General features: G+C 46.1%; 1 protein-coding gene across 3 annotated transcripts in view; it reads right to left on the minus strand.

Annotated features, from left to right (window-relative positions):
• Positions 1 to 12,729, minus strand: part of LDLRAD3 (low density lipoprotein receptor class A domain containing 3) — a 256,451-nt gene that overhangs the window by 106,786 nt on the left and 136,936 nt on the right. For all 3 annotated transcript variants that reach the window (XM_079929694.1, XM_079929695.1, XM_079929696.1), the window contains exon 4: positions 7,626 to 7,760. In XM_079929694.1, the coding sequence (XP_079785820.1) occupies positions 7,626 to 7,760 (135 nt within the window). The remainder of the gene's footprint in view (positions 1 to 7,625; positions 7,761 to 12,729) is intronic.

Here is a 12,729-nt window from a genome sequence, read left to right on the forward strand (position 1 = left end):
TGAAAGAGACCAAGCACAGGGGCACAGCACATTCCAATCTCCCTTCTTGTCCGTCTACCAACATTCCACGGCCAGAGCAAGCCTGGCATCCACAGGTAGGGACACTTCCTCTGGCTACTGTCACAGGATAGAGCTGGGGAGTAAAGACCTGAGAGTAAGAATCCACCCACCATAGGCCCCATATGGAGAGGTCCGTGCAGGGACACCAACCTCCCATTTCCACAGCACTGAAGGACAGCTCCCTTAACGGACCATACAGAACATGGCCCTGGTCACCACAGGTGAAAGCCCTGAGTTAGCAGTGGTGGTCTGACCTGGTAGCAGCCCTCTGCCCAGCAGGCGCCAGGACCCTCCTCCTTGGTTCCCTCGGCTCTCAGGCTTTATCTGAGGTATTTATTTGAGAGGAGAGAGTAAGAAGCAGTCACCATCCCTAATTCTTTCTTTCTGCAGCTGATTATTTAACCATTGTAAGCCTAGGCTCCAGGTCCCAATCTGAGTGGGTGGCTGGCTATTTTATTTATTAAAAATTTTTTAATTGAAATATAGTTGATTTACAATGTTGTGTTAATTACTGCTGTACAGCAAAGTGACTCAGTTACACACATATGTATATATATATTCTTTTTTTTTTTTTACATCCTTATTGGAGCATAATTGCTTTACAATAGTGTGTTAGTTTCTGCTTTACAGCAAAGTGAATCAATTATACATACATATATGTTCCCATATCTCTTCCCCCTTGCGTCTCCCTCCCTCCCACCCTCCCTATCCCACCCCTCCAGGCGGTCACAAAGCACCGAGCTGCTCTCCCTGTGCTATGCGGCTGCTTCCCACTAGCTACCTATTTTACGTTTGGTAGTGTATACATGTCCATGCCACTCTCTGTAGTAGGTCTGTGTCTTTATATATTCTTTTTTTTAATATTCTTTTCCATTATGGTTTATCACAGGATATTGAATATAGTTCTCTGTGCTGTACAGTAGGACCTTGTCATTTGCCCATTCTCTATATAAAAGCTTACATCTGCTAACCCCACCTCCCTCTCCACCCTCCCCTAACCCCTTCCCCCTTGGCAACCGCCAGGGTGATTGGCTAATTTAGCTCAGCTGGGGCATTAGGACCAGAGGGTGAAAGACCCAAGTCCAACTGTCCTAAGGTGACTGGACAACAGAAGTGTTGATGGTCTTGGTCAGGACTTTAAGGAAACTTGGAGGAGTTCTGGTGCCCTGATTTCAGTCCCAGGGCTGTTGTGGAGACAGTTAATGAGGCGTGCACACCAGGTACAGAAAATGAACATCTCAAAATGCAACCTGGGAGATGCCCTATTAACCAAGCACAGCTCTAGCCAGCACCTCTCCCCACCAGGAGGATGCACCCTCAACTGTCCCGATTCCATGAAGGCACCGAGTGCTTTCACGGCTCCCTTACACCCTCATCTCCCTTTGCTTTTGCACGTTGGTCACTTTCCAGCAGTTCTGTGTCTCTTTGTTTGTATTTCTGCTGTGGCACTTGGCGTAGGGCTGCGCTCTGCCTGAGTGTGACTTCTGGGGAGCCGTATGGCTTTGCTAGGGCTGCTGTAACCAAGCACCACCAACTAGACAGCTTCAACAACAGAAATTTCCCGTCTCACGGTTCTGGAGACTGGAAGTGCCTCTTCCCCGGCCTCTGGTGGTTTGCTGGCATCCTCTGGCATTCCTTGGCTTGTAGACACATCACCCGAGTTCTACCTTCATGTTCCCATGGCTGCCTCCCTCTGTGTATCTGTGTCCAAACATGCCCTTTTGATAAGGACACCAGTCATATGGGATTAGCGGCCCACCCTCATGCGCTGTGACCTCATCTTAACTAACTACAGTGCAATGACCCAGTTTCCAAGCAAGGTCACATCCTGGGGTTTAGGACGTCAACATATGAATTATAGGGGAGAACACAATTTAAGAGACACCAAGACCATTTTTGTATCCCCTGCATGCAGCTCAGGGCCTGGCACACGGGGGCACCCTGTTACGTGCCCCCTAACAAAAATGCCGGAAAGGACAGCTCATGTGCTCTCTTGCCCTCTCTCTCTCTCACTCTCTCTCTCTCTCACTATCTCACACACACACACACACACACACACACACACAACTCTACAGAAGAAACAGAACAAAACTGTCACTGTTAGCTTCTGGTGAGTTGCCAAACCTCATGGCCAGCTTTCCAAATTCTCCTCTAAGCATTATCACCAGTATACAGCAAGCAAGATAAAGAAACGGCAACCCAATTGCCAATATACTCAAGTAACTATCCTGGCATTGGTGGCTTCTTCAGAAGAGCTTATCTTCCTGGCATTCCTCAGGAGGTGGGAGGTGCATAGGCATCATTAGTCTTTCTGACTGACAGGAAACCTTGAGTACAAAGAGAGGGAATATGCCAGCCTCATACACAACCTCCCCTCTGAGCTCACAGGACCAAGGCCGGGCAATGTCTGCTGTTCCTGGTCCCAGGACAGTAATAACCAGATGGCTACATCACGGGGTGATGGAGGATGTTAGCTCGTACGTCAGAGGACGTGAGTTCCCATCCCTGGCTTCACCACTTACTCGCTGCGTGGACATGGCACAACTACGGAACCTCTCTGTTCCTTGGGTTCTTCATCTGGAAAAATGGGGGTCATTTTCTGTGAGAGGATCCTCCTCTCACAGGGATTTTGTGAGGACTGAGTAGGAACATATAAGTAAAATGCTTGGAATGGTGCCTGACAGCACGTAACATGATGGCTATTCTTATAAACACCTGCTTGACCTTCCAAAGGACTGACTCAACATCACCTGAGTCTTCATAAGCTCTCTGTTACTAGAACGATCAGAAGTGGGGCCCATTTAAGAGGTATTCATGGTGTCGGTTCTCTATTATGCCATAACAAATTACTCCAAAACCTACAGGCTTAAAGAACCAAACATTTATTATCTCACCATTTCTGCGGCTCAGAAATCCAGGAGTGGCTGAGCTCTGGCTCAAGCCTCTTACAAGGCTACAGTTGAGGTGACTCCTGGGGCTGCAGACAGCTCAAGGTTGGATGAAGGGAGAGGCCGCCTCTGAGCTCACTCCTGTAGCTCCTGGAGGCCTCCATTCCCTGCTGGCATTTGGTCGGAGCCCTCCCCAGTTCCTTGCCGCGTGGGCCTATCCACGGTGCAGCGTACAACGTGGCAGCCGCTGACGTCAGAGTGAGCAAGACAGATAAGCAAAACACACGTGGAGTCTTTCGTAATCTTATCTTGGAATTGACATCCTATCACTTCTGCTGCTATTTTCTTTGTAGAAAGCGAATCACAATTTGTACACCTATGTTCACAGCAGCATGACTCACAAAACCCAAAAGGTGGAGGCAACTCAAGTGTCTATCAACAGATGAATGGATACACAAAATGTGGTACCAATGTACAATGGAGTACTTTTCAGCCTTCACTAAAAAGGAAGGAAATTCTGACATACGCTACAGCATGGACGAACTCCGAAGACATTCCAGAAGTGAACCAAGCCAGGCACAAAAAGACAAATACTGTATTATTCCATTTATATGAGGTATCTAGAATAGTCAAATTCATAGAAGCAAAGGAGAACAGCAGCTGCCAGGGGCTGGTGGGGGGGGCAATGGGGAGTTGTTGTTTAATGGCTATAGAGCATTTCAGTTTTGCAAAATGGAAATGTTCTGGAGACTGCGTGCACAGTAAGGTGAATGCACTTAACACTGTTGAACCATATACTTAAAAAATGGTCACTATGGTAAATTTTATGTTAAGTGTAGTTTGCCACAATTGAAAAAAAAAGTTAGTTCCAAGGTCCAGATCACATGCAAAGGGATGGGATTATACCAGGGCATGAACCCCAGGGGCTGGGGACCACTGAAGGCTGCCTGCCACATTATCATGTATCCAAAGTTGGAAAGAATCTATCTGTTCAGTTAGGACTGAATCCAACATATTTAAGGCCACCTGAGTGCTGGCCACAGCCAATATGCGCACGGCAGCGCCTGCTGACCCTCAGATGCACCCTCCCAGGGAAAGTTCCCAGAAAGCCATATGCAAAGCTTGCTCCAAAGCCACTGCTTGTGGAATCATCTGGTAACAGGTTATGCTTCCAATGAATGAAGCCGCAGTTACAATTCGATTCCAGCACAGTGTTCTTTGGTCTCCAATACATCCCATCTGGAATCGAAAGGTACAGTAATGACTGCACTTTCATGGCCCCATTCCCGCCTCCGAGTCTTGGCGGGGTTCGCTGTTGCTTTGAAAGGTCAGCGTAAGGAAGGGAACTAAATGGGGACGAGAGGAAGAAGGAAGGAGAGGTGCACCCAAAGCTGGAGTCTCTCAGTGGAGACACGACTTTTTCATACCCTCAGCAAATTAGAAGTATTTCAAGCACCCTATTTCCTGTCTTGGGGTCAGTTTTCTTCACTCCATCAAAATAAACATTATAAAATATAATTTTCTTTTCCCACATCAACTGAAAGCAAAGATGCATTTTTCAAGGGCTGGAAGCCCAGCAGAAGCAGATAGGATGTGTTTTAACTAAATGAACTTGTGTACAGAAGGTGTCCAGCACAGTATCTGGTGCGGGGTAGGGCTAGATAAATATGCACTATTATTAAGGTGACAATAGGTCAAATCCTACGTGGTATAAGACGATACGTTGTCTACTCAGGATGCCTCTGAAATTCCTCAGGAAGACACTACAGTCTCTCAAAAGCCCAGTGTGGGTCAGGTTTTCCCCCAGCACGGGCACAACGGTGTTCCTTTTAACACCAAAATCAGCAGTCAGTTTGCTTTGGCAGCTACATGGTAGAGAAAAGCATCCCCTTCAATACCAGAATCACACTCGGAGCAGAGGGACGTTTACATCGTTAAGAGAGATGCAGGCTGGCCAAGGGAACGGAGGTCCAGATTACCATCTCATGCGCACTGGGGGGGCATACCCCCATCGAGGAAATGACAGAATCATCTGTTCTGTTTAAACAGTAATAATAATACTTCTTATGATTATTTTAATAGATTATGGATACTTGAACTCACATAACTTTAGCACGTGTACAGTGTAATACCGCACAAGGTACAAATTAAACACAGCTTAATAACAACACCTTACAAAGAAATCTTTTCTAGTCTTCAGCACTTACTGAATCCACTATGTGCAGGGCACTACCTATGCTACCAGGTAGGAGCTGTGTGATTCGAGAGGCCAAAAAGCTTCCTGTTCTTAGGTAGCTAATGGAGATGCCTTTCCACAACAGGCATCCTTGCTCAGAGGCTGTCACATGGACAGCAGTGGACAGCTGTTACCCATGCCCTGATGGGACTAGTTTTCTGAGAGCACCTGCAAATGAGCTTATTTTCTAAAGGGAGGTCATTGGGTATGGAAGGCACAAAGCTGAGATTCTAAGGTAAGCTGCTCCGAGTAAGGCATTTGCCAAGAGTTGGGCTTTGTGTGTGTGTGTCCACCACCAACTCTTCCTACCCCTCAGGCTTATAATATGAGAGTACAGTATACAGAGAGAAACAAGCTGGACTTGAACCAGCCTTCAGAGGAACAGTTCTTCTTAAGGGCAAGCAAAAATCTGCTTCAGCAAAATGCTGGGATAGGCATGGGCTCGGGGGAGCATTGTAGGTGCTGCTGAAAGCATCAGGACGAATTCCCTAACTTCCAAGTTTTAGACTTGAAAGTCCTTTTGTTGACCATCTCAGGGCACCATTAGTGAGTCTAGGATACATACACGCATAAGAAACAATATATATGGAAAATTTTTCTCAATCCCGCCTATCTAAGCTAATTTTTACTTGATTCTGCGATTACTGTTCCTCTACCACTGCCAGTGGCCGATGGCCGATGGCCCAACGCCATGTGCTTTGGTTTATAAAAATGTGACTTTGCATAAGCCTAGAAACACCTTGCCGTTCAGCACTGAATCAGAAGTTTAGAAATCCCCAGGCAAATGGCAAGATTAGAAACCTCTCTAAACTTAGTGGATAATCGATAGCAGTTCACAGATTTGCACGTGAATTCAATTCACCTGGAGGGCTTGTTAAACTACAGACTGCTCGGCCGACCTCCTGGGTCGATTCCGTGGACCTGGGTACATCCGGAGCTTTGCATTCCCAAAGGGTTCCCAAGTGATGCTGACGCTGCCGGTCTGAGGATTAAACTTTGAGAACCACGGGTGAGGAGAAGACACGAGGAGGGAATTTTCTAGGTCAGGGCAATCAGAGGCTAACTCTACCCAAGACTCGCCCCCAGAGCTGCTCTCTGTACAGATTTTGGCCAAGTCCACGTAGGTACACGTTTTGTCTTCTCTCGTCTATGGACCTCAGGCACACGGATTGGGATGGCTCGTAATTCCTTAATTTGTGGCGCACTCTCACCAGTGGTCTCTGCATGACCCAGTCATTCATTCATTTTTAATAACATAATAAACACCAACCAAAATAAAAGCCAGGACCTTGAAAGGAACCTGCACCTAACTTCATCTTACCTCCCATCTTTCCTGCCTCCCAACATATGAATTAACCAGCTATCCATCTTTCTCTTGCTTTTCTTTTTTACAGTATTATTAAATTTGTAAACTGTGGTACAGTCATACAGTGAAATACTGAATAACGGTCAAAACAAATGAACTCTTCCAATAAACAGTAAAATGGATGGATCACAGCAACATAATACTAAGTGAGAAAAGTAAAGATTACATACGGACGATACCTGTTTATAACACTAGAAATATATACTTTTTAGGATGCCTTACAATTGACATGCATTTTTAAATCTTTGTATTTTTTTTCTAATCACTGAAGAAATAAATACATGTTTACTGGAAAAGAGACAACGAGTAAAGAAACGTACCCAGTCAGTTTTAACAGGGGAGGATATGACCCCTCCATGTCCTTCTGGGTTTCCTAAAAAGCTCCTCTTTCCATCCCCAAATGCACCCTTCAGTTTCCATCCAACAGCTCTGAGGTTGAGAGCTCTGATAGGAATAGGCAATTCATACAAGAGGAAACGAGGCAGTAAACAAACAGCCAGGGGAAAATGTTAGCTTTGCTCATAATCAGAGAAATGCAAATTAAAGCATTTGGAGAGCTATCATTCTATGACTACGAAATCAGCAAAAACGGGAAAAAGGGAACAACAGTGAATGCCTGGGATACTACTATAAACCTGACACGTGCAGATGATACTAGCAGCAATGGCAACGTTTTAAAAATTTCCAAACAGCTGTATGACGAGGCGTAGTCATGAACTGTGAAGGTGTCCCACTCTGCTGAATTTATCCTGAGGAAGTAACTCAATGGAAAGAAACAACCTAGGTGGCCTCCACCAATGCAACAATTTAGAAAACCACAGTAGAGCACCGAGACGGTGTGCAGTGCAGCGGGACAAATTACAATTTTGAAGAGAAAATGTATATTTGATATTTAATGCGTGAGAAATAAAATGGTAGGTGCATTATGGTTAGAACCATGTGTACGAGGGTTTCAAGGTAAAGAGCAGAAATTAACATGGCTGTTGCATTTGAACGTGGGATGGGTGTTGTTTTCTTCAGTGTTACTGTGCTGTGGTGTCGTAATTATTTTTTTTAGAGCTTGAGGGGCTCCTACCTTGAGAACTTTCACAGCTTTCCTCGTCGCTGTTGTCTTGACAGTTATTTTGCCCATCGCAAATGAAGCTCTTGTCAATGCAGAGGCCGTTCTTGCAGTGGTAGCGGGCAGTGGAGCAAAGCAAAGGGTTTGCTGCTGTGAAGGGAAACCAGAGCAGATCACCAGGGAGGTTAGCCAGTCCCCTTAGGACCCCCCGCACCTTCTCCAGCCAGGGGTATGCCCTGCTCGGGAAGTAGCAAACTCAACTTCTAGGATGGCTGACTCAAAGCCCATCCTGGGAGACTGGTCAGGGAATGACCTGGACAGGATGAGACTTACTCTGCTCCATTCTAAAAGCTCCTTCTCCCAAGTCATCATGCTGATGTCCTATAACCACACCAACATGGCCAGAGGGCAACGCCTCGCCCTAACTGGTCAACCGCTAGGAGGGCCAGCAGCCTCTGAGGGGCCTGGGGCAACACCCGAATCTCCCAGGAGAGTCAAGAGTGGAATGGTCGGTAACATAAGAGACACACAGAAAAGAGCAAAGCCAGACGGAGTAGATGGGTTGGGGATCCGTGAACCTCTGCCACTGATGGAGTGACGGCACGATCTAATCCAAGGCCTATGTCGGATCCTTCTGGTTCCCTAACTATGGACCAGTCTGGTAAGTCCTCATGTTTCCTTCTGGCTCACCGAGGTGAGCTCCATCTCTGCTTTGCAATCAAAGAAGCCCATGAACCCACTGGCTCAGTCTGAGCAGCTCCCTGTTGCAGGCACTTTCAGGAACCCCCCCAAAAATGACAGAAATGGCCCTTCCCCTCAAGGAAGAAGGTCGCAACCAGCTAGCATAAGGTCAGCACAAAACCACTGAACAACATGTAAGCAAATCTCCATGGAAAATCGCTATTTCTACAGCACGATTTATCTTGCTTCCTCACTCCTTGCAGTGCAATTCAAGCTCTTTCCAGGGCTCTATTTTCAATCAATAAAGCAGCAAAGTAGAAATTACTCCAGCCCCCAGTCTGCCATTTATTAGCTGTGTGATCTTGGGTAACTAACTTCACTTCTCTGAGCCTCAGTTCCTTTATCTGTGTGCAGGACTGACTCCATAATTTGCAGGGCCTAGTGCAAACTGAAAATGCAAGGTCAACTGTTCAAAAATTATTTAAAACTTCAAGAAGATAAGTGCTGGGCATTAAACCAAGAGTGGCGTGCTTCTAAGCTAAGCACGGAGCCTGTGCAGGTCACAGGTCCGTGAAGCTAGCCCTGCTACTTACAGCATTAATTTAAGCATCAAAGGAGATGACATGTGAGAAAAATGTACACAGCAGAGCCTGACATGTAGCACAGGCTCAAGAAATGTTGGACGTGCTCCCCGAGTTATGTCTGCCTCAGCCCCCCAGAGTGTGGTCCTCCCTGAAGGAGTGATATTGGTGATAACGAAGAGGGGTCATCATGGGATCTCGGGTCACAAACTGAGCCGGCATCTGCATCATACGTGGTACGAAGAGCACCAGAGCGGGACAGCACAGCCATCACTGAAGACGGCTACGGGATCAGGAACAAGCCAGCGCCGGCATCTCCGGATGGTCCTCACCAGCAGGATGGCAGTTGTAATTTATCTTCCCCATACGCCTCACGGAGCGATTGTTAAGATGCACAGAGATCACAGCTGCAAGACTTCACAGGGCCCTGGAAACCCAAAGGCTGTGGAGTTTTTTAGTTTTTAACTGTTCAACTCAGAAAGTTTGATTTGAAAGGTCAGAGGAGGTAGAGGGATGGGGAAGCCAGCGTTCTTAGTTTTGAAGATGATGGACCAGCGTGAAGGTAAGCAAAAGGAGTCTGGCCTGAAAATGGAAGTTGTAATTATTTAAATCGCTGTGGGCCAGAGAACGGCTCCACTTGATCGTGCTGAAACCAGGGTCTGACCTCAGCCAAGACCAAAATGGGGAAACCCGAAACCAGAAGTCACATTTGGTTTCTGTCCCGGGCAGCGCTCCCAACCCTTCAGCATCCCACCACGGTGGCCTCTGGCTTCCCTGGGACCTTGTGGGTCACATCTACGCAGCCAAAGCGTCAGCAACGATCAGCTCACTCGAATGGACAGCCTTGGAAAGGCACCTGAACTGCTCCAAGATGGAGCTGCTGCAAACTTATGTGAACCGCCCCAGCAGGGAAGGGGGTGCTGAACCAACCCTGCAGACGCGATGGCATCTACTGACTTCTCGTCAGCCTTAGACCCTTTCAACCTCACAAACTTTCCCAAGGAAAAGAAGTCACATATGTGTGCGTGTGCACGTGTGTATATACACGCATACCACATATATGTGTATATATGTACGTATGTGTATATCCAGATCACACATATCTTCAAATGAATTAAGACTGACTATATCTTAAGACACAGCTCTACTGATTAAGAATCCACAGGGACTGAAAACCAATTTCAGTGCATAGAATGAATACATATATTTGGTATTAACGCATACAACCAAAGGACTAGGAGCAGAATACAGAAAGAACTCTCACAACTCAAAAGAAAAAAGACAGGGCTTCCCTGGTGGCGCAACGGTTGAGAATCCGCCTGCCGATGCAGGGGACACGGGTTCGTGCCCCGGTCCGGGAAGATCTCACATGCCGCGGAGCCGCTGGGCCCGTGAGCCATGGCCGCTGAGCCTGCGCGTCCGGAGCCTGTGCTCCGCCATGGGAGAGGCCACAACAGTGAGAGGCCCGCGTACCGCAAAAAAAAAAAAAAAGAAAAAAGACAAACAACTCAACAGGAAAACAGGCAAAGGACATGACAGGGCAATTCCCATCAGAGCAATGGCAAACGCTCAATAACAACTTGAAAAGATGTTGACTATGGCCAGTAATGAAGCACCACTTTAACCGCAGCAGACTCGCCAAACTTAAGGTCTTAAAATCCCAGGTTGTTGGCCAGGATGGGGAGGGACAGGAAGTCTCAGAGACTACTCGTGGGAGTGCAAATTGGTAGATCCACCTTGGAGACCCACTTAGTGATACCTGGTGATATTTAAGGGGCATATGCCCCATGGCCCAGTCATTTCACTTCCAGCTACACACTCGGGAGAATCCTGAACAAACAGAAATGTGTGCTGAAGCACTGCTTGTAAAATAAAAATATTAGAAATGACCCAAATGTTCACCCACAGGAGAATTAATACCATGTGCTACACTGTTAGAATTCTACAGGAGGGGATGGCTAGCTTTTACTGTACAGGGCCAGATAGTAAATACTCTAGGCTTTGCTAACGTTTGGGTCTTGCACTGTGTCTTAACTGCTCAACTTTGCCATTGTGGTACAAAGCGGCCATGGACAATTCATAAACGAAGGGCAGGACTGTGCTCCAATAAAACTTGATTTACAGGTAGTAAGTACGTTTAAAGTAAGTAACTTTCAAAACAGGGCGTAGGCCAATTTGGCCCAGGGGCTATCGTTTGCCAACCCTCGCTGAACAGCAGTAAAAAATGAATGAACCAGGGCCTCCCTGGTGGCGCAGCGGTTGAGAGTCCGCCTGCCAATGCAGGGGACACCATTCGAGCCCTGGTCTGGGAAGATCCCACATGCCGCGGAGCGGCTGGGCCCGTGAGCCATGGCCGCTGAGCCTGCGCGTCCGGAGCCTGTGCTCCGCAACGGGGAGAGGCCACAACAGTGAGAGGCTCGCGTACCGAAAAAAAAATGAATGAACCAATAAACAATAAGGTCCTACTGTATAGCACAGGGAACTATATTCAATATCCTGGGATAAGCCATAATGGAAAAGAATATAAAGAAGAATGTATATATGTAGATAACTGAGCTACTTTGCTGTACAGCAGAAATTAACACTGTAAATCAACTATACTTCAATAAAAAAAAGAATACAAAATCAAAAAAAAAAAGAATGAACCAGGATCAAGATGGATCAATCTCACAAATACAATAGAGGGGGCGAAGTTATAGAAGATATATGCAAGTTATATAAGAATAAAAGTTACAGAAGAAAATGTATAGTGTTGTACCAATTAGATGAAGTTACCCATGCAAAAGAATACTATCAATTATTGAAGATACAAAAATATATACTCGCATTGGAAGAAACAACCCTAAGTTCAGGACAAAGGATGTCTCTGGAGAGAAGGGAGAAGGATAGGGTCAGAAAGGGGTGTACTGTAGACTTATAATATTTGGTAACACTTTATTATTTTAAAAATCTGAAGCAAATAAGGCAATATGGTAATGACTTTTTTCACTGAGATATAACCGACATATAATATTGTATTTGTTTCACGTGTACAGCAGGATGATTTGATGTATGTATATACTGCGAACGATCACCAGTGAGTCAACACCCATCGCCTCACACAGTCACAAAAATCTCTTTTGTGATGAAAACTTTTAGGATCTACTCTCTTAGCAACTTTCAAATACACAATATGGTATTATTAACCATAGTTAATATGTAATATTATAATGTATTATTATTATTATATAATATAGTATTATTAACTTGTTAATATAGTTATAATAATTTAACTATAACTATAGGAAATATGATTTTTAAAACAGGCTGTTGGGAAACACAGGTGTTCATTTAATTTTATTTTTCCTTTTCAGTAGGTTGGAAAGACTCCACTAAAAGTTTCTAAGAGTCTAGTCTGGCAGAGATGTCTCAGTGATCACTCACTTTCCTTTTCCTTTTCTCTTTTCCCACAAAATTCTCTCTGGCTCAGGGGCTTCCCTGGTGGCGCAGTGGTTGAGAGTCCGCCTGCCGATGCGGGGGACGCGGGTTCGTGCTCCGGTCCGGGAAGATCCCACATGCCGCGGAGCGGCTGGGCCCGTGAGCCATGGCCGCTGAGCCTGCGCGTCCCGAGCCTGTGCTCCACAACGGGAGAGGCCACAACCGTGAGAGGCCCGTGTACCGCAAAAAAAAAAAAAAAAAAAAAAATCTCTCTGGCTCACAAACCCCTGTCTTTAGTATCTTTCACACTTAGGTGCCCTGTTGTTCAGAGAACACAGGTACACGCTGGTAAACAGACACACCTGGGATTCCTCCTTGTCAAGGGCTCCTCATAAAATACTATGTCCCCCTACCCCCAATGCAGGGCAGAGAAACAGAGG

Source organism: Stenella coeruleoalba (genome assembly GCF_951394435.1).
Source record: "Stenella coeruleoalba genome assembly, chromosome: 8".
NCBI lineage: Eukaryota > Metazoa > Chordata > Mammalia > Artiodactyla > Delphinidae > Stenella > Stenella coeruleoalba.